Source organism: Grammomys surdaster, unplaced genomic scaffold (assembly GCF_004785775.1).
Source record: "Grammomys surdaster isolate TR1022 unplaced genomic scaffold, NIH_TR_1.0 126121, whole genome shotgun sequence".
NCBI lineage: Eukaryota > Metazoa > Chordata > Mammalia > Rodentia > Muridae > Grammomys > Grammomys surdaster.
This window is the reverse complement of record NW_021620929.1, coordinates 4,540,085-4,561,545: the sequence shown is the minus strand read 5'-3', so window position 1 is coordinate 4,561,545 and position 21,461 is coordinate 4,540,085. Positions and strand designations below refer to the sequence as shown.

General features: G+C 45.7%; 1 protein-coding gene across 1 annotated transcript in view; it reads right to left on the bottom strand.

Moving 5' to 3' along the window:
• Slit3 (slit guidance ligand 3) overlaps positions 1-21,461 on the bottom strand; it is a 595,378-nt gene that overhangs the window by 535,148 nt on the left and 38,769 nt on the right. The window contains exons 2-3 of the mRNA XM_028756442.1: positions 11,750-11,821; positions 5,412-5,483 (exon numbers count right to left, since the gene is read on the bottom strand). Of these exons, the coding sequence (XP_028612275.1) occupies positions 5,412-5,483; positions 11,750-11,821 (144 nt within the window). The remainder of the gene's footprint in view (positions 1-5,411; positions 5,484-11,749; positions 11,822-21,461) is intronic.

The following is a 21,461-nucleotide window of genomic DNA, read 5'->3' as shown; positions in this document are numbered from 1 at the left end:
CCGCACCTCTGCCAGACTGATGGCTGAACACAGAGCCCTGCGTATGCTGGGGCCGTGCTCTACCCATGATTTACATCTCCAGCTGAGCCCTGCATTCTAATCAAGTGTGTACTGGTCTCGTTCGTGCTTGCAAAGAATATTTTACAGTTGTTCCTGCGGTGTTCTCTGCACATCAATGAGATCGGGTTTACAAAAACCGTTATTAAAATATTTGTATGTTAATAACTGTGCCTTCTTCGTTTCTTAATGAGAAGTAAATTTATTAATGGACTTGTTTATTCCTTTAGTTCTGTCAACATTTGCCTTACATATTTTCAGGCTATGACTTTAGCCACACACGGACTTGCTGTATGCATTAATTGCGTTTACCACTTTATCAGTATGAGATATCCTGCATATTTATACCCAATCATGTTTCTGTCTTACAAGAACACTGTTTTAGTCGGTGCATTCCTTTGGTGTTTTCTAAATGCTGCTTCCTTTGTTTTGGTTTTCCACCCTTTCCCCATCTTTACATCTAGTTTTATTTTTAGAAAAATCACGTAAGTATTGGGGTACGGGAGAGACAGCTCAGTGATTAAGAGCTCTTGCAAGGGACCTGAGGTCAATTCTCAGCACCTACATCAGGTTGCTCTCAATGGCCTCAAACTTCACACCCTGACACTTGCACTCATATCCTCAGACACACACACACACACACACACACACACACACACACACACAAAGAATTAAAAATAATAAATGCTTTTAAAGGACACAAGTATTGATAGTTTTTAGGTCTACTCTGCCACTCTGTGTGTTTTAATTGCTGGCTTGGCCATCTGTGGACAACTCATCTTACACCTGCATTTGCATGCTGGACCTTGCTATCAATCTTCTATCTGCCCCATTGGTTCTCCGGAATGTTTTCCCTTTTACCCTCATTTGTATTAAACAGGTTATCTGGCCACATACCTGCCCGTCTCCCCTGCTTTGGCTATTGCATTCCATACTATGCTGTTTAGAGAATACGCCGCTGATTAGAGCAATTATCCTTGATTTAATAAGGCAATAGACATTGACACCATTACCACTTTGTAGATAACTAAAGCAGCTCTGATGATCTTAATTCTTCCAACTGCTGTGTTGCTGATGCCATCCTAAGTCTCTTAAATCTGGATTAACCCATGGCATGGCCACATCGTTCACAACAGGGACTCTTTGAGGAGACTGGGGATCCCCTAAGGGAAGGGCCTTTCCATTTGTTTCCCCTCCCTGGTTTCGCTGAACTTCATCCTCTTAGAACTTTCTAGATAGAATTGAGAGCTAAGGCAGATTTTGCATAAACATAGTAGTAACAGTATTTCACAGCAATGGTCTGAGTTTTATGTTCTATCATCCCAAAGTCATGTTACTGTGGACCTCATGATCCTCATGTGTGATAAATGGCACGGCCCTTGAGAAGCATCTGACATGCTACCTATCTCAGCTCTGGGACCAGTGACATCTGGGGATGCAGAATTCTTTCTTGGGGGAATGTCTTGAGTATTTTAGATTTTCCAGAGATACTACTGGCCTCTACCCACTAGTTAGTATTCCCCAGTCACAAAAGTCAAAAAATGTCTCCAGACGTCACCAAGAATCCTCTCAGGGGAAAATTTCAGTTCCAGCTCAGATGTACTGGTATAAAATAAAACTTCAAGTTTTTTTCTATACTCTTGTTCAGGGCTTTGAGACTAGGAGGAGCTAAATGATTCCCAACGAAATCACTGTTCGGAAGAGAAACAGTTTAAAAAGTGGACGTGAAGAGATGGCGTCCAACACTTTATGACAGAGATAAGGGTAAGCCACGATCACAGGAAGGCATGTGAGTGGGATATACCTAGCGCCTCATCCTAAATGTGGCAGGATTAACAGGTTGTGGAACCTTTAAAAGATGGGGCCAATGGAAGGTGATTTGCATGGGGGCGTGGCTTCTATAAGAGACTGACAGTGAACTAGGAAAATACATTTGTTGTTCTGAAAACAAGTTTTTAGGAAAGAAAATAAGAGCAAGCCTGGGCTCTCCTACTCTCTGGTTTTGTGTCTACCTAAATAAGTTCTCCTCATGTAAGCCATCATGTCAATCCACCATGTTGCTAGCTTACAAAACTATTAATCAAATCAACTTCTCGTTATAAAGTACCCAGCTTCAGGTATCTTATTATTGCAATAGAAAATGATCTAACACAGAGTGGCACCTAACTGAGTCTGGGGTCCTTTCCTGGAAGCACAGAAGAATTTCAAGACTTGAAATGTAAAACTACCCTTCTCTTTCCCAATGAGCCCCCAAGACAATAGGCCAAGAATAAAACACTCAGAATGGAAATTATCAAACCCCATTTACTTTTTAGGCTGTTTTAGAACAGAACCAATAAAAAATTCTATTATGTAACACAGAGACCCGGGTTAGGGGACCCTGAAGCGTGCTATAGGTGGCACAGTCACCATCTACTTCTTCAGTGGTTAATAGCAAATATATTGCATTTTCTTATGTCATGTCACTCAGTGTGACTGAAAGCAGATGGCTTGAATAGAAAGCAAATTAACAGCAGTGAGGATTCATCTCTCTCCTTCCTCTTTCTTACACACACATACACACGAACACACTTTCTCACACACATGCTCATACAGCATGTCACATACACATGCACACACACAGACTCTCCTCTCTCACATGAGCACACATGCACACACACACACACACACATTCTCTTTCTCACACACACATGCATATATACAGACTCTCCCCTCTTGTGCACACACATTCACACATGCACACACACAAACACACTCACTCATGCACACACTCTTTCTCATACACACATGCATACACTCAGACTCTCCTCTCTCTAGCACACACACACATGCACATGTACACACACACAAACACACTCATGACACACACTCATGCACACACAGCCTCTCCTCTCTCTCTCTCACACATATGCATATGTGCACACACACACATACACAAATACACTCATGCACATACACATGCACACACACTCATTCATGCACACACATTCACACCTACCTTCTTGCTGACTCTGATGCCTATCAAATGACAGACACTTCCCATCTTCCCACCCAAGTATTCTCCAGCTCTTGTGTAACACAAGTCCATCTGGCTACCTATCCTGTCCTAGAACCCAGGCACCTTTGCCAGCCTTCGCTGTATTTAACCATACCTATAGTATAACATACTGTCTGATATAACGTGACTGGTCACAGGCTGTAAGAATGGAGATAGTATATACTTCTTCCAGGTCTCACATGGCAACCTCCTGTACCCCGTGACCCATGCCAATTGCCCCCTCGCTGACTCGATACATTTGCACATTGCAAACCAAGATATAAAGATGGCAGCATCGAGGCATGGAAGGAGCCTGACTCTGAGTGTATACTTGGAAGAGAGGCCCTAACAGGAATGCCATTTTGAGTTTATAGGAATTAGAAGTAAATTTCCATGTGCTAAGTCACTAAGATTTTGAAGGTTTATCTAGTACCCACAGCTAGCATTACCCACCTACTATACCAAAACACACAAAGAGCCAGGTTTGCTCAGCAAGTGTAATCCCTTAGTTCCCCAAACATGCATGGTATTTTGGCCTTGTTCACCGCTCCAAAGCATTTCCCTGAGCCTTCCTGGACTTGGATGGTTATGAGAGAAGCTATTTGCAGGGCCATTGCTAAATCTCACACTTCATCTAGTGTCTGCAGCACAGGGATATGAAAAGAGGGTGGGCTTTGATGTCAGACAGATGTGGCTGGGAATCTTACCCAGCCCTGACAACTCTTTGGCTTCAACTCCCTGGGCTTTTGTTTCTTCATCTGCAAAATGAGGGTAATGATACCTCATTGTTGCTTGTTGTAATTTGGCAAAGAGGGTAGAATAAAAGAAGCCATCGCCTTCAAAACACACACACAGTTCCTGGTGTCCCCAAAGCACTCAGTAATTCCCCCCAACAACCATGAAATTAACAAATTAACAATTTATTTACCCTTCTAATCAGAAAAACTAGGCAAGAGGGAGCTTTTCCACACTGGACCATGTGTTTATTTTTCTGTGTAAATGTTGACTATTTCACACAGAGGAATGAGGTTCAACAAATACTTTTATGTTGTCTTTGGTCCAAAAAAGGAGCACTTAAATTGTAGGAATCTTGAAAAGTCAAAATGTAAACAAAGACAACGTAATTTTTAATAACTTTTTTCTCTTACGAGAAACAAATGTCCTACTTTCACATTAGTGATAGCGAAAGCCATGCTGGAGTTTGATCCAGAAGAAAACAACAGATATTAATCGCCATGAGGCTGGGACCTTCTCCCATTGCCCCATGGCCTTGGATACAACAACTTGATTGAGAAAGGATGGCACATCACAAAACAAGGAAGTTGGGTCAGGCAGTCCATTTCACCCAAGCAAGTCTATAAAAGAGATTTGTCTCAAAGCAAGCGAGCGTTGGCAACAGGGCACCTAAGCAGAGCGGTGTTTTCCCAGGTAAACTGGCAGAGCAATGAACTGTCGAAGTCCCCAACCCCCAGTACAGAAGGAAGCTGAAATGTCAGGACAGTCAGTGGTGCTGCAGGGGGAGGCACAGAGGAGAGGCCGCCCACCAGCATGACTAAGTGCTCCTGGGGACAATCCCCACTCAGAGGGCAGAAAGCAAATATCCAGATGTTTTGAGCTGTCAGACATGATTAACTGAGGAAAGGTGAGGCTGCCCACTTAACCACCAGAGCAACCTTCCTCATCGAAGGACCCCAGAGTTCCCTGCAAAAGCATTCACAGGCAAAATAAATGGAGGCTCCGCCCAACTCCAGTCCCACTTCTGCTGCCCACCCTCCGATCAAGTCAGAACAGCGGCCTATTTTAAACCAGTGGCAACGTGTTCTCTCGTGGAAACGTGTGGGTTTCCTGAGACAGGCTGGTGCTCAGAGAATCAGGCATGCGGAAGGCTGCGCCCACTCGCCCGTCCTTCCTCTCCCACCAGAGTACAAGGAGGAGTCCCAGGAGGAGAAGCCTGAGGAGCAGGGGAGGAACTGCTGCCATCTTCCATGGCATTAGTTCACTCCTCTGAGAAATAAGCTGAGGTCATGTTAGGAGCAGCCTCATGTAAAGAAACCAATGGATGCTTCAAGCCTGGGAAGAAGAAATCAAGCCCCAGATGCTGGCCCCAGTGTCTTCTCTAGCACCTATAGCAGGAGTTTATATGGCTCTCAGTGTCTATGTAACATACTTCAAAGCAATTTTAAGTGTAGTAGAAAATATTTCTTTGAACATTGGAGACTTGCTTTTACCAAGGTCTCAAAAACAATTTACAAATCAAAACAAAACAGAATACAGAAAACATTTTTTTTGGGGGGGCACCATGTTGCTTTTGACTTACAATCGCTCCAGCTGCTTCAGATCCTGGAAGGCGCCTCTCTCGATGATGCTGACCTGATTGTCTTCCAGATGCCTAGAATCAGAAAGGCAGCCAAGGTCAAGGACCGAAATGGGATAGGGGGTCCTCATGGGGGGAGCCTTAGGCTGTGCAGCCATATCATCGACTCCCTCCTAGGACCCCCTAGGCCCCTTCAATAGGAATCACTCTAACGGGACGAAATAACTCACATCCCAATGTAGTGTCCCTGTAACCAGGGATTCAACGCCCACACACTTCTACCTGACAGACTGGCTTCCATGTCTCTATTTTAAGAATGTTACCAGCAAATGTCCCCTGGAGCGCTGCAGAATCATGCACAGAAATGGAAGAGGTAAAGCTGCTTCTTGGGAAAAACAAGCACATTCAATACCTCTTCTTTGAAGTTCCTCCTCCAAGGATTCCAAAATACTTCACTGGAAAGGGCCTTCCCTGCTCAACCTCATGGAAAGGATGGAGGTCACTGTGAAACAGTACTGTGGCTAAGACAGCTAGTCTGGACCCAGGGATTCCCTTATGTAGAGTCAGGCTCACCCCAACCTCCTAAAGATGCTCACAAAAGCTGTTGCTACCCTGGCTACATCTTTGCTGGACCTTAAGTTCTCCCTGTAGGTGATTAAAAAATCTTAAACACTCTGCATGAGTTTGATCCATGCATGCTGCATACCCTAAGAGTCGAGCATACAATGAAGCATTTGTTTCCCTGACTTAAAAAAATAAAAGCAGATTAAAATGGATTAGTAACTAATCATTAGTTGGACAGTAGGGACAACTGCAAAGATGATGCCTGAATTCTGAATGGGAAAGGGGCCAAGAAATGACAGGGATTTGCATTTGGTGGCTGTGTGGGATTTGTGGAGATGTGTGGTTGTGATCGAAGGTTGTTTCTCAAAAGGAGGAGGAATTCAGGGACAGACACAGTTTTCCTTGGGAATGGCAAAAGCATGGCCTTAGGTAAGGTCCATCTTCCCTCTAAAACAGACCTTCCATGTCAGCTCCAACTCTTGGAACGTCCTAACCTTCAGCGTGTTTTAGGCTTAAGGCTCAACCTTTGTGCTTCACTTCTCCCATCTCTTCCCAAGGAATAAAGAACAGACCTTGTCTTCCTCATACTCCTGGACCTAGCACAGTGACCTACCATGACAGCCTACTGAATCAAAAGCACAGCCGTGGGCCCAGCACATACTGGTTTCCCATAGAAGAAAAGGTGAACCAACAAGGTGAGGTTTCTATCAGGGCACCGAGGGGTAATTTGTCGGTACAAATATTTAAACACATTTGTGTTTGTAAATGTTAACTGGCCAGAAGGGTCAGTCTATCAGCCAGACTCTTCAACCTCTCCAAGCTCCACTTATGTGACTTCTGTCCCTTGGAGGCCAGTTCCTTCCAGGACACTCATTTAACAGGGAAAAACAGAGTAGCTAGGAAATTTGCCCAAGGGGAACCACACAGCTAATGAGAGGATTTTCAGGCCCCCAGTACGCTTTAGGACAATGGCTTTCAACCTTTCTGAGGCTGCTGTGACCCTTTAATACAGTTCCCCATTTTGGGGTGACTTCTAACCGTAAAATTATTTTCGTTGATACTTCATAATGAAATGTTGCTACTGTTATGAATCATAATGTAATGTAAATACCTGTTTTCCAGTGGTCTTAGGAGACTCCTGTGAAAGGGGCATTCGACCCCTAAAAGGAGTTGTAACCCACAGGCTAAGAACCATTGCCTTAGGATCTCTGCCCTACTTCTTTTATAATAAGAATAATAATAGTAATAATTTATTATTTAATTACTTCTGATGAAAGCTTCCCCTCACTTTTCTCCCCCCAGTCTCTCCCTCTCACCCCCCTTTCCTCTCACCCAACTCTCCTCCCCTTCTCTTCAGGAAAGGGGAGTCCTCCCATGGCTATCAACCAGCCTTGGCATATCAAGCTGCAGTAAGACTAGGTCCACCTTCTTCTACTGAGGCTAGACAAGGCGGCCCAGTTAGGGGAGAGGGATCCAAGAGCAGGCAGTGTAGTCAGAGACGGCCTCTGCTCCTGCTTCAGGGGTCCCACATAAGGATGCAGCTACGTATGTGCAGGGGCTGCCCCGCCTCTTATCAGACAGTAGTATTGTACTGAGCTAGCCACTCATCATTTCTAAGACTCAGTTTCCTCGTTTGTAAAATACATCTGTAAAATACGACATCACACAAGCACTTGTAAGAATAAAAACAGAGTAAGTCATCAAGCCTGGTGAAGTAATATTTTTTTATTTTTAATGATCTGCAATTTTTAATGACTGTTCCTGCCCTCGCCTCTCCTCTCTTTTCCTTGATTCTGCCATATGGCAAGGAGGCCTTAGGAAGCTAACAGGTTTTTATTAGCACATTTACTAAACAGGGTGTCAGTTCAATACCAGTGACTAGGAGTTTCGCTCAGCCAGACTTTGATAAGCAATCAACCAACCAGAGCTCACCATGACCATTCTTCAATTAGGACAAGGACTAAGCCTTAGGGTGAGAACCAATCTCTGCATGTTTGGAGGAGACTGACTCTGGCCCCTACAATGTGTCTCTCAGTTTTGTATTCATTATGGTAACACTGCTAGTTTCTTTCAGGGGATGGGGAGATGTGCCAACACATGCACACAAGGTTTCTATCCCTGCCCCACCTCGCTCGGGTCCTGGGAAGCTAACTTGCATTGGCTTTCCCTAAGAACTTCTTGGCCAACACTTACTGCTGGTTTCAGCGGCTAGCAGGAGCAGAGAACAGTAGAAAGATAGTGGAGTTGGGAGATTTTCCTTTCTACCTCCTGACCAAACCACTCCAGGGTGCCTACATCTCTCTTGCCAGGTAGTCCTGCTTTCGCTGGGCTCTGAGATCCAGTTGCTCCCACTGCTTCCCAAGGCCTCTAGGCAGTCAGAAATGGCTCTGTCATCACTAGCCTAAGGAACTGCACCATTTCTTCCTGGACACTCTCCCGCCACCCATACATCTGCAAATGTTAGTCTCCTCATCTGCCCCTGCAGTATCCTCTTGTTCCTTCTGGAAAGGTCTCCAGGATCCTTTCCAGATCGACTTCCTAGGCTCATCAAAGTCCAGGCTCATGCCTGGCATTTAAAGGCTCAGTAAATACTCTCTGATGAACAAAAAATGCCTGTCAATGGATGCAAAACCTGCATGAGCATTTCTAAGCAGCACCACAAGCTAAGGACATGTAAGTAAACTGTTGATTCAGGCCTAGTTTACTAGCTAGGTGCAGGAGGAGGATGTGGGATCGAGGCCAGGATGGGTTCTAGGTTCCCCACAAGGGCTGCTCATGGCTGGTGTCTGTTCTGAGTTAGGGGGACACAGACTGTGTTCATTTTCAGTTCTTTGGTGCTTTCCAGCCCCCCTTCTTCTACACAAGATTAGAATCGGAAATGGTCCCCATGTGATGACGGCGGAGGCGGAGTTTAACTCTTTTATTAACCTCGTTTGGGATAAAGCTGGCTCCCACATTGTGAACACAGTTAGTCCTTAAATGGATTACTGAGAAAGAGGATATAATTGATACCAACAGAGGAGTCTTTCCTCAGCTCCCAACCTGCGGGAGAGATGACTGTCGTAGACAACTCCCACATCCCCGCTTCATTCAGGGAAAATCGCCCTGGGATGGGAACAAAGCTCACTGGGCTCTGTTGCATGTTTACCCATTCACCTGTACCACATTAGCAGATAGAAGGCATTCTGCATGGGAATGGTGAGGGGGGGGCAAGCTCAAATTATTCAAGACTATTGAGTCTTTTATTGCTCCACCATAAATTGTAAATAAGAAACAGACGTAAGGAACATGCCAGGATGTGATGAAAGCTTTTCAAAAAATAAATAAAAAAGGAGTTCTCTAGGTTCTTAGCTGAGAAGAACGGATGGAGGGAAAATACTTAACGTTTGGATATTTTATTGGTGTTAGAAGGCCTCTCAGCTATCCTGCCTAGCAGATTTCTTTCATTGAATTAAAGAGCCACTTGAAAGGGGCTGTCTTTGAGCTGATAAGGCAGATGATGAAACAGATATATTAATAGCTGATAAAGAGGGGGTAAAGGCATTTTGCCACTGCTTATCAAAATAGAAGAATGCAGCAATTAACTGAAAAGATAAACTGTAGTCAAAGGAACGCTGTGGACTATGTAGAAGACATTCATGTCATCTTTTGTGATTATTTTAAAAGTTTCTATTTGTAGAGAGCAGATATGGAAATTGGAATTTTTATTAGTCTCTCTGATGCAGCAGTAAGAAAAATCAAAGGCTTAATTTGACTCGGTTAGAAAATGAAGCATTAGGTGAATTTTGACTTGTATGAGAAAAACATGTCTTATAGACACAAGTGGAAGAAATGGGGGGCGGGGACACAAAGCAAAAGTCTAAACACACTTTTGCTTTTTAAATCAGCAAATGACCTGGAAGCGGGGGTCTCCTGCATCTCTTTTTAATACAAAGTGCCCTAAAGTGAATCCAGAGATTCCCCAACACTCAAGCCAAACCTCCATTCTGATGAGCATGAATTTTATCAGATGGGTTATTCATCTGACATACACACAGGCACTCAGAGCACAAGAAAGGCTCAACTCAAGGTAGATCTTCCCTCGGAGGATGATGAGACAAGAGTGTTCAACATCAGAGAGGGGAGAACATGTCTATGCGCTGTGGAGAGCATCTGGTAGTCCAGCAGTCCTGCATCCCCGTGCACTGGCCCAGAGAAACACTCAGGTAATGTTCTACATCCCAGAACTGTTTGTCCTTCCCCTCCCACTCCTCAAAAGCCCATGCGTCGGAAATGCATGTTTACCCACTCCCTCCTCTTCCCATCCTTCTCCAGCAGGAGTCCAGAGAGACTGCATGCAGGTTAGAAGGCAAACCACCAGATTTCTAGTGCCAGTTCCTCTTGTCCCTCACTCTGAGGAGCTGAGATTTCTTAATCCAGTACTGTTTCCTCTCCTACAAAGAGAGCACTCTAAAAAGGCCATCCTCATATGCTCTGTTACATGACCCTGAACCAGGTCCATGCTAGCTAAGTACCATCATCATTGCAATTACTTTATTACTAATACTTGCCAAAGGCCTGCGTCACAACTGACAGGCAATAATCAAATGCTGTGGGGGAGGCAGGGAACGGTAAAGCCCGGAAACACTCATGGATAATGAGAATTGAGAAGGACTTTCAAGTTGTAACTCCCTATGATGTTGAAGGGAAAATGGAGGCCCAAGGAGACATAGGAATTTCTCCCAAAGTTGCACGAGCAAATAATCCCAAATCAAAACAGAAGTTGATGCGTCTTGTCCCAATGATAAAGTCATCCTGCTCTGTAGATCTATCTGTGAGTAGAAACAGGGATATTGGTGGCTGGAAAACTGGCTCTGGAATTCAGAGTACTTATTGCTCTTGTAGAAGACCGGGCTCAATTCCTAGCACCACCAACAAGGCAGCTCACAACCATGGATCACTTAAGTTCCAGGGAGTTGGATGCCCTCTTCCGACCTCTGAGGGTTCCAAGCACATACACGGTGCACATACATTCATGCAAGCAAAGCACTCATACATGTCAAATGAACTACATCTGAAAGAAGTATTTTTTAAGAGAGTTAGCTTTAAGTGCCACTGGAGATGGGCTAAGCCAAGATTCCATAACACCAAAGCTAAGGTCAAGCTCCACTGCCACATTTTGAATGTCTTAGACTTTTCAGTGAAAAGTACGTGGGCATCTTCTTACCACACACAAACCTAGGGATAGGCAAAATTCTTCAATATTCAGAAAGGAAACCTGCTCCTCTTGTCCTCCTATTTCATCAATGCCTGTCTTCAACTTGGCTACCTGTCTGCACAGCTGTGAATGGCCAGCAAGGACTCTGCCCATGTCTGGCCCTCTCCACCCCTCCTCCCGCCTCTCCATTAAGCAGCAAGATAAATAACATCTGTCCCGATTGCTCTGTTATTGCACAAGCTGGGGAAGGAATTATAATCTCTATGGAAGGGAAGCATGCTTAGTCAAGCCGACATTGCTGTCATCCAGGAAGCTGGGCATGTTGACTTAATTCATTTCTTGCCTCCTGGTTTTCCTGTCACTGGAACCTGGTTCTTCTATCGATCTTGCCTAGCCAGCAGCATCCAGCCATACAGTTTGATATCTGTGAACACTTGGGACAATCATGAAGGGCTTTCTGCAACAGACACATGGATTCCTGTGGCCCAGAGCTTGGGAATGTGATGTCAGGGCAGCACAAGATTTTCACAGGCTGAAGAGCTGAAAATGAAACCTCGTTGGTGCACCATCTGCTACTTACAAGACTCGGAGATTCTTCAGGCCGGCGAAGTCCATTTTGGTGATTCTGGTGATGTTATTTCTGTCCAGGTCACTGCAATGGAAAGAAAATTCAGGTCAGATTTGTGCGTGTTACACTTACAGTCTATTCCAGGCAGACTGGCTTGGACTGGGGGGATGCTGCCTGTCAGGGGGAAGGCAATTCCAATGATTAATGATATCCCTTGAGCATGCCCAACTAACCTTAAGGAAATTGTATGGAATAAGCCATTCATTATGTATGTAGCAGAGCCCAGCTCTACTTAACTGCCTGTCTTCTGTGGTCCCTTCTTCAAGTAACAAACATATCTCTCAATCCCTGCCTCCCTCCCCCTCCCCCAATTTTCAGATTAATGTATGCAAGCAGAGCTTAGGCCTCCTCACAATTCCAGGGGTTCCAGGGAGGACCAACTGACCCAAGCCAGGCCTTTAAGTATTTTTAATCCCTTCCATTGTCTCAGGAATGCGTGCATGACGCAAAGAATAACTTTCTATCCACTGGGGTAGCAAAGCAGCTCACTGGTATGAGAAGCCATCTTGCTTGCACTAAGGGACAGCGTTCTAGACACAGAAGACGAAGAAAGACATTCTTCATGGCTTCCCATTAGTGTTTGGATCGGCTCACACCTGAAGCCAAATACCTCTGTATTAGGACATTTTTTGAGCTAATATATTCCATCTCCTCTGTGTTTTGGTGTAAGCCAGTTTTGAACTACCAGACACCATTCTGCCTCTGCTAAAGACAGTGTTCCAGGCCCAGAAGATGAAAGAAGCTGTTCTACTTCCATTACTTGAAAACCAAAAGAACTGTTGTGGGCTTTGGTCTATAACTACACAGGCACAAACAGACAACACCATCTTGTCTAATAGACAATAAGGCTTGTACAATTTCTAGCTAGTTCGTAACTCTAACGAGTTTAATGTCCTAACAGGTGCCAATGCACTAGAGCTCGTGCCTAGCGCGCAGTAAAGGTTGGTTCCACACAGCAGGCAAAGGCAGCTGCGTGGATGGATTCCTGCCTCGATCTGGAAGCTTAGGAGTATCTGTCAGGGAAGAGCTGAAAGCTCAGCATGGCAGTTACTGGGGTGAAGGTGAAGGAGGCACCGTGGGCGGCAGGGAACCAAGATCAAAGGGGAATTGAAGTTAGGGAGGAACCTGTGAACTACTAGATATTCTGTATTTCCTCAAATCATCTAAGACCCCTAGATGGAAAAGGGGGAGCATAAATAATGTTACAAGTCTTAACACTGGATGCTGAGCACCAAATTCCTACATACTAGGCCCCTCCTGATGAGAAGGAAGTTTCTAGGGCTTGAGCTTGTGGAGTTTCTACAGAGTATGTGTAAATTGACAGTATATATACTGTCCCAAATCACACACACACACACACACACACGTTTACAGCCTATGGTGTCACACAGTGGAATAATCTTATGAGGACAGTGCTATATGTGTTGGCTGTTAACCAAAGCATCAGGGTAAGCTACCTGGGCAACCAAGAGTTACTTGTACGACAACAGATCCCCAGGATTACCTGTGAGTTATATGCTTTTTATGGAAGAACAGAAAGCAGTCTCCAGTTTTTGTTCTCTGTGTGAGGAACAATCAAGTCTGAGGAGGGATTACCCTTCTGATATCAGAAATTACAGAGAAATAAAAGTCAGTCACGTCCTTGGGTAACCTCGCCTAGACTCCCCTTCCCTCTCTTCAGTTTTCCTAACAGCCATTCAAACTGTTTCTCAGTTTGTGATGGAGGAACACCCCATTTCACCTTTGCTAACTGTGCGGGGTGTTGGTGAAGAAAGGACCCAAGGCACACAGAGAATAGAGAAGGCTCCCGATGCCAGGATCAGACATCAGTGAATTCTGCAACCTCTCAAGCATCATGGGCTCTTTTTTCTATTCCTTCCGGGATCCAGAGAGTCCTGTAGGGACCTTGCCAACTGGGGATACGACAAAACAGCTAAGGGTTTATTTAATTACCAGGACACAGCATGGGACTGCAGCAGCTCATGTTGCGGCTGCTGCACTGATATTTTCAATTAATATTCATTATGAGAAAGAATGCAGTGTGCCACGAAGGTGCTGAGGACATGGCCGGGTGGAGCATACTGTGGGGGTCCTCACACATAGTCCTGGAGCTGAATTCCTTGCCCACCCACCTCCTGAGTGGCCTAATGACCAGGGATCAGGATGCCATGAGTGACCTTGAGGGATGTTTTTGAGGGTTAAATGAGATGCTTTACACTCACAATGCTTGCCTACCACCTAGTAAATCCTCAGTCTCAGTCTGTGGGATTGCTCTAACTAGCTGAAGTACAACTCCTACCTACATACACTGTGAAATTTCAGTTCACCAAAAGAAACCAGGTGCCCCATCCCCTAGGCAGTGTGTCCTAAGCCATTCATTTTGTGGTGGATCGATCTCATAACACTGAGGGTGAGGAACAAAGAGAGAGGAAAAGATACCTACTGAATATTTAATTCTCCACTAAGAGTGGAGTCCATCCTCATAGCTTTCCATGGCTGCTGCTCTGAGACCCTCAGTCCTGCCATCATAGTCAAGGGTGGCTCAAGAAGAAAAGACATTCTGGGGATGAAGTCAGCAATGGTCCTCTTATCCTCAGCCCAGTAAAGACTGCTTAACCAAGAACGGCTACTCCTCCAAGTGGAACTTAGGGAAGCACGCAAATCACTATGACATTACCTTATGCTATTTACGGAACACTCTCAGGCTAGTGAACTGTCCACCAAAGCATTTTTGGTGAATGCACAAACTACATTTCCCAGATTTCCTTGAGCGTGACCATGTGACCAAGTTCACAGTCCTGCACAAGGGGCCAAAATAATACACAATGATGCTTTCAGAGTGGAGCCATAAATCCCTGGCCCAGTGCTCCACATCTATCCCTAGCCTGGATTCAGTAAATAGTGGAGGACTGTTGAGGTGACATATGGTCCAAGCCCACGTCCCTGAGTGACTGCATGGGACAGAGATGCCCGCCTTGCTTCTTTGTTTATACACATCAGACTCGGACATATTCCAGAAATGATTTCAAAGCCACACAAATCCAGGGACTGTTTGTCACGGCAGTCTGTGCTGTCAAATGAGATGTCTTAACTTTCTATCCCTTGTGGTTTTCTTCTAGTCTTTCTAACAATTGTTTCCATCAACAGATGAATGTCTATAGATGAACCTTCCTAAGAACTGCTGTCTGCTGAGCCCATGCTAGGCACTCCATGCTAAGCACTTAGTGTAGGTCTCTAGTCCATTGGTCCCTGTTTATTATCTTACTTTTTACACAAGGAGACTTAGCCTCCTTCTCTGCTCTTCTGAAGAAACTTGATCATGAGGTCACATGTCAGAAACTAAAAGGATTGTAACCCAGATTACTTGAATACAGAGGCCGTGTGTGTGTGTGTATGTGTGTGTGTGTGTGTGTGTGTGTATGTGTGTGTGTGAAAGCACGCTCACGTGCACATGTTCCACAAATGTGCCTATAAAGTCAGAAGTTAATGACAAATGTCTTCCTTTTGTTCTCCACCTTATTTTGTTTTTGTGGCAGTGCCTTGCGCTCACCCACTGGCTGGACTGTCTTACCAGTGAGCACCAGGATCCTTCTCTCTCCATCTCTGGGTCCTGGGGTTAGAGACAAACACTACGGTGCCTGGATTTTTGTATGTGTGCTGGGTTCAGGATTCGGGATCTCCTGTTTGCGTACCAAACACTTGACTCAATGACCCACCTTCCCAGCCCTATAGGCCAGGTCATTTTTAGCCATCACATCCTCCTGATGCCCACCAACCACGAGTCCAAGCATTTTTGCAATGTGTAAAGTTATCTAGTGTGTGGAGGGGGAACAGAAAATACATAAATAAATAGAATGAGACAAAAGAATTTCTCATCCCTTTATCCTAATGACAGCAAGGGAATACACCTAGTAGCTTGGCTGTCCCCAGCTCCAGCCAAAATAGTACAGTTTCTGCCCTGTCTCCCTCAGAGCCTAGGCAGCAGGAATTCCGAGCTTCTCTGCATGCCCAAGGATGCACTCTATGTTTGCCCATGACTGGTGTCTCCCATGCTGCCTCTAAAAACAGGCATCACCATAGCAATCTCCTGCATTGTTTTTCCCTATCCCAGAGAATGAATTATAAGCCAGGGTTGAGGCTTGAGTTCTGTGGTATTTTCACATCTGTTTGACACCTTGGGTGGAGTGGGGAGGAAGAGGAATTCGGAGCAACAGTGGAAAAAAAAATGAAACAAAAATAACATCGTCTGGGCCAGGCTCTTGTCTCTGTCTTGGCATATGCACACACGCACACACGCACACACGGCACCCCCTTCCTCCTTTACTCTGCAGCATTCCTACAGATCTTTCTTTGAGTCATAGCACATCTGGGAAGAGGGAGGTGTAAAGATCTACCCCCCAGTGAAACCGCAAAACATAGGGAAAAGAGACATCCAAGGAAAAGCCAGAGGATGTGGGTTTGAATCCCGGCTTCCTCACTTCCTCGTTGGGTAGCCTTAGAAAAGACACAGCTGTGCTCAGACTCACATATGACTAATGCTGCTGTGACAACCCATAAGATATGACCCAAATGTCAGCTCCAGGGTTACCTGGAGGCTCAAGATGGAAAGCATGTGAGGAAGCTCGGAGAACCCATGGAGCAGTTCAGTGACTTGCAGAGACAGGATGCGGTGGTGTAGGTTGGGATACAGCTCAAAGGTGTTTGTCTGTGATGGAGATGCACACGAATAGCCCCCACCTCACGGTGACTAGGATTATGCTTTCCCTACTGCATGATAGTACTTAGACAATTATTCTGTCTTTATTTTTAATAAATTAGATGAGATACTCAATAGCTTGTTGTAAAACAGACTCTGGGTTACATGACTTTCCTAACTTTGGGCTGATATAAGTGTTTGAGGCTGCTGAAAGCAGACTGGCTATGCTAGGCTGTTCTGTGTGCAGGTGAGTTAAACAGTTTCTGACCTTCAGCATACAGTGACATGTGACTCTCATTGTTGTAGGTAAGAGGCACACAAAGAATATAGCCCAAGTTCAGACCAGATTTTTAAATCCACCTGCTCCCAGCACAACTCTATACAAAGAGCTGCCTTCTGCACTGCAGACGGGAAGATGGTGTCTCAATCTAAGAGAGGAAGGAGATGTCACACGACAAAGGGAATTGTTGCAGAGGGCGCACGGGGGAGACTGGAAGTTCATTCGTTTTGGGATGATGCCTAAGGGGTACTTGTGAAAGTAGGAGGCTGGATAGAACCCTGCCACATTTAGGGACTATGATGAATGTATTCTGGAATCCATAACCAAGGTGATTTTTAGCAATACATAATATAGCTTGGCTCTTGCTCTTAGCAGCTTGGAGTCTAGCTGAAACAAATCAAGTCATAAGATACTTGGAAAATACCCCAAATGAAAAGTTGAGAGATGAGGTCTAAATTCCATAGGATGGGCAGAGACAGAGACGGGGGGGGGGATTGATTAAGAGCAACACTTAGAGCAGAAGATTGAGGGGAAAAAACATTTAGAGATGACCAGGGAGCACCAGGAGGGACCTGGTGACAGAAGGGTGCAGGGAGCGGGAATTACAGTGAGAGGAAGGACTGAGGCCAGACAGGAAGCTCTGGAAAGCATCACATGATGCATAGATAGCCACAAGGTCCTATAGCAGGGACTTAAGACTCCTGTTTGGAAACTGAATGAACTGGGCCAAAATTGAAGCATCTCATAGATTCGATTTCCAACCAAGGCACAAGGGTGGCCAAGGGCCTTGTCCGGAGTGTCAGTGACCTAGTCCATCCTCTCCAACCAGTGGATCCCACTGGGCTTTCTTGGAAGCTCTTTCATCTCCCAGTCACGTGGGCGGAGATGGGATGCAGCAGCAGAGCAAGAAGGAGGCCATTCTCCTGGGGCTTTCCCTGAGCTCACTAGGTTCGCACACTTTCCTGCCAAAGGCCACAGCTCCTTCTGCAACTGTGTCCACGGTGACCTCCTGAACAATTTTCTCCCTCTCCTTTCTATGGCTGGTTTTAAATACTGGGTTCTCCAGTTCCTCTCTGGTTCCCTGAACTGTACCTATGCCCCTGAAATTGTTCACATGTAAATATATCCTAAGGGGCTAGCCCTCATCTGAGTTTTCTGTCTGGCTTCTGTTTCTTCCTGCTAGATCAATTCCTGCACTCATGTGTTCACGTACTCATTCAACAAACATCTCTCCCCACCACTGAGCTGCTGGGGGTATAACAGATACTAGGAAACAACAGTGTCGGGGGCCTTGTCCTTAAAGAGATTGGTTTATGAAGGACAATTTAGGGAGTGATTGCCATGAAGTATGGTAAAGTCTTCACAATTCATACACTCAAAAGAGCCAGGGAACGAATACTTTTAGATTTTGACTGTCATGTTTTCGTCCTTCCTTCCTGTCTGTCTGTCTTCTTTATGCATGTAAGTTTTTTGACTATATATATATCTGGGCAACACGTACATCACTGTGCTGGCTAAGGCCAGAAGAGGATATTGGATCCTGCTTGGAGTCACAGACGGTTGTGAGCTGTCACCTGGGTGCTGGGAATCAAACCCTGGTCCTCTGGCAGAGCAGCCAGTGTTTCTAACCACTCAGCCATCTCTCCAGACCCTGCAAAGTCGTAATTTCTGTCACAACTATTCAGCTCTGCTCCGCAGTTTTAAAACTGCCACAGATGTGAAAGACAGAGTAAGAGGCAAGGTGCGGCTGTCTGTGAATAAAACTTTATTAAGGAAAACATGTCAAAGAGGCTGAGTTGGCCCTGGGACCATAGCTTACAGAGCCCTGCTCTCTTCTATGCCAGAGGCATAAACAAACTCTTATAATGGAGCGTGAAGGGAAGGCGGTGGCACTATCGGTGAGGGGAGGATTCCAGGGAAAGGTGGCATTTTAACTGAGACCTCAAACATGAGCTGGGCATAGCCAGGTTGGCATGGGGATAGGTGCGAGAGAATAAAAGGATCTGGGAAGAAGAAACTGCAAATATGAAAGGCCAGAGGCAATGCCTTAGGCAAGCAGGCTCTTTTTTTTTCTTCTTTTTTTTGGCTGTTCAAGCAGGATGGAAAGGAAAGCATTTCTCTTTTGCATAACTTCTTTCCTTCCTTCCTCCATCCCTGTCTCCCTTGACTCCCACCTCCCTTCTTGGCTCCTCCCCTCCTCCCCTCCCCCTTCCTATAACAAGTCTTTATTAATCACCTACTTTGTATCTGGCACTACATTTGTGGCACTACATTTGTGGCTACACAACAACACTTTCTCTTTAAAGGAATTTTAACTCTTGGGGCTGGAGAGGTGGCTCAGTGGTTGAGAGCAAAGACTTCCAGGTTCAATTCCCAGCACCCACACAGAGGCTCAAAACGTCCAGGGAGAGTCTGGCAACCTCATGCAGACATACGTGCAGGCAAAACAACAATACACATTTTAAAAAGTAATACATAATTTAAAAATAAAACAGAAACTTTAATTATCTCGGAGAGTATGGAGGACGGATCCAAAGCTGGTGGCTAAGGTCGCCACCTTTCTTTCTCCTTCAGGTGGGCAGACCAACTGACATGCTTCCAGCCAGTACAATACGGGGAGGGCAACGGGATATTTTTTCCTCTATGTTTTATGTCATTTCATGCACATCTTGGTCAGGAACTCTTTCCATCGGTGATGAAGCAAGTGGCCATGTTAAGGAATACTACACAGCAAGGACTGAGGTCGGCCTCAGCATCACACAGCTGGATACAGGAACTGAGGACAGCTAAAAAACAACCTCAGGCCTTCAGTCTGATCACAACGAAGCCATCTACCGACAAGGAAGCCATGGAAGTGGAAAGAATCCACAGCCTCAAGCGACATCATGACTGCAGCCTGTCAGTCACTGAAGCAGAGGCCTTGCCAACTGAGAGATGGCTAATGGGTACTGCTGGAAGCCCAGAATAAAGGTGGGATGCAAGCATGCAGAGGTGCAACCCTGTCTATGGCAGCTGTAGTGACCGCTCTTGAATAGAACTATCATGTCTGAGAGCAGAAGAAAGGAAACCAGTTGAGGAGAGAGGCTGAGGGGAGAAGGCTCCAGGTAGAGGAACATAAACAAAAAGACCTCGAGGGATGGCTGAAGCAAAAAGACTCAGAAGAGAAGGGCAGCCAGCATCCCATGGCCTGACTCAGGCCTTCCGCTATCAGAACAACATAAGGCACCTGCATGGGAGTGAATGACCCGCAGTCCTCAGCCATCTTCATAGCAATTCTGCCCTGTACAATCCAATTAACCTCCCACAAATGTGTGCTTAGCATCACAGCTCAATGGTACCCCGCCCAGGTGGGTCTCCTCCCCGTCACACTCTACCCCCCTTGATTCTTCCTGCCTCCAACCTGCAGACATTTACTGAGACCCCACTAGATCCCGCCACTACGCTAGGCACTCTGCCCGCACATATGTTTCTGTTATTTCCCCGGTCTTGAAAGCCTTCAATGTCCTCTCAGCACCCCAACCCTACTGCTGTGTTAAGGGTAGAATTATGTGCCCACAAATCTGTGTTGAAGCCCTGACCCCCTGCTAATGTGAACGAGATCGTATTTAAAGCAGACTTTTCCTAGATGCGATCAGGTTCAAATGAGTTCATCGGGATCTGCTCTAACCCAATGTGATTATTGCCCTTAAAATATGAAGGAGCAGAAACACAGGGATAATGTCACGCCATATGAAGGCAGACACAGAGAGCGCAGCCATGCAGACACGGGACACAGAGCACCAAGGACCGCCAACTGCCGGTGAAAGCCAGGAGGAAGCAAAGAGAGTCTCAAGTATGGCCTGCCAGCACCCCCATTTCCGGTTTCTTTTCTCCATAGGCTGAGAGCAGAAATGTCTGTTGTGTGCAGGCACACAGGTGTCTGTCACAGCAGCTCCATAAATCCAATCCTCCCAATGTTCAGGGGACACCCTTGTGCCACCTGCAGTCTACTCCACTTCTTCCTCCCCTGACCTCCTGACCTCCTAGATGGCTTAGCCTCTGCACAATTCATTTCGGCACTTTTCCTCCACCTCATGGGCTGCTGCCTGCTTCCTGCATGCCTGACGCGGCTCCCAAAGGACCAAAGAGGATACTCCCCACACTTCGTCCAGGACACCTTGAATGAAACAAGGCCCCCTGAGAACTCTCAGGGAAATGTGTACTGTACATGTTACCTCAGAGGCATGAGGCAAAAGAGTTTGCTGGTGGTGATGGTCTTTTCTTAAAGGAACCCAAGTGGAAGAACTAGGGGAAGGCCTGAAGGTGCTGAAGGGGATTGCAACCCCATGAGAAGAACAATGTCAATTAACTGGATCACCCAGAGCTCCCAGGGACTATACTATCAACCAAAGAGTACACATGGAGGGAGCCAGAACCCCAGATACATATGTAGCCAAGGATGGACTTATGTGACATCAATGGGAGGGGAGGGAGGCTTGATACCCCAGCTTAGGGGCATGCTAAAGGGGTGAGGCAGGAGTGGGTGAATGGGTGGAGGAGCACCCTCATTGAGGCAAAGGGGAGGGTGGAAAAGGGGGGATGAGATAGAGGGGTTGGTGAAGAGGTAACCGGGAAGAGTGATATCATTTGAAATGTAAATGAATAAAATGATTAATAAAAAACTATATATCTCATATTTTTGCTTCTCC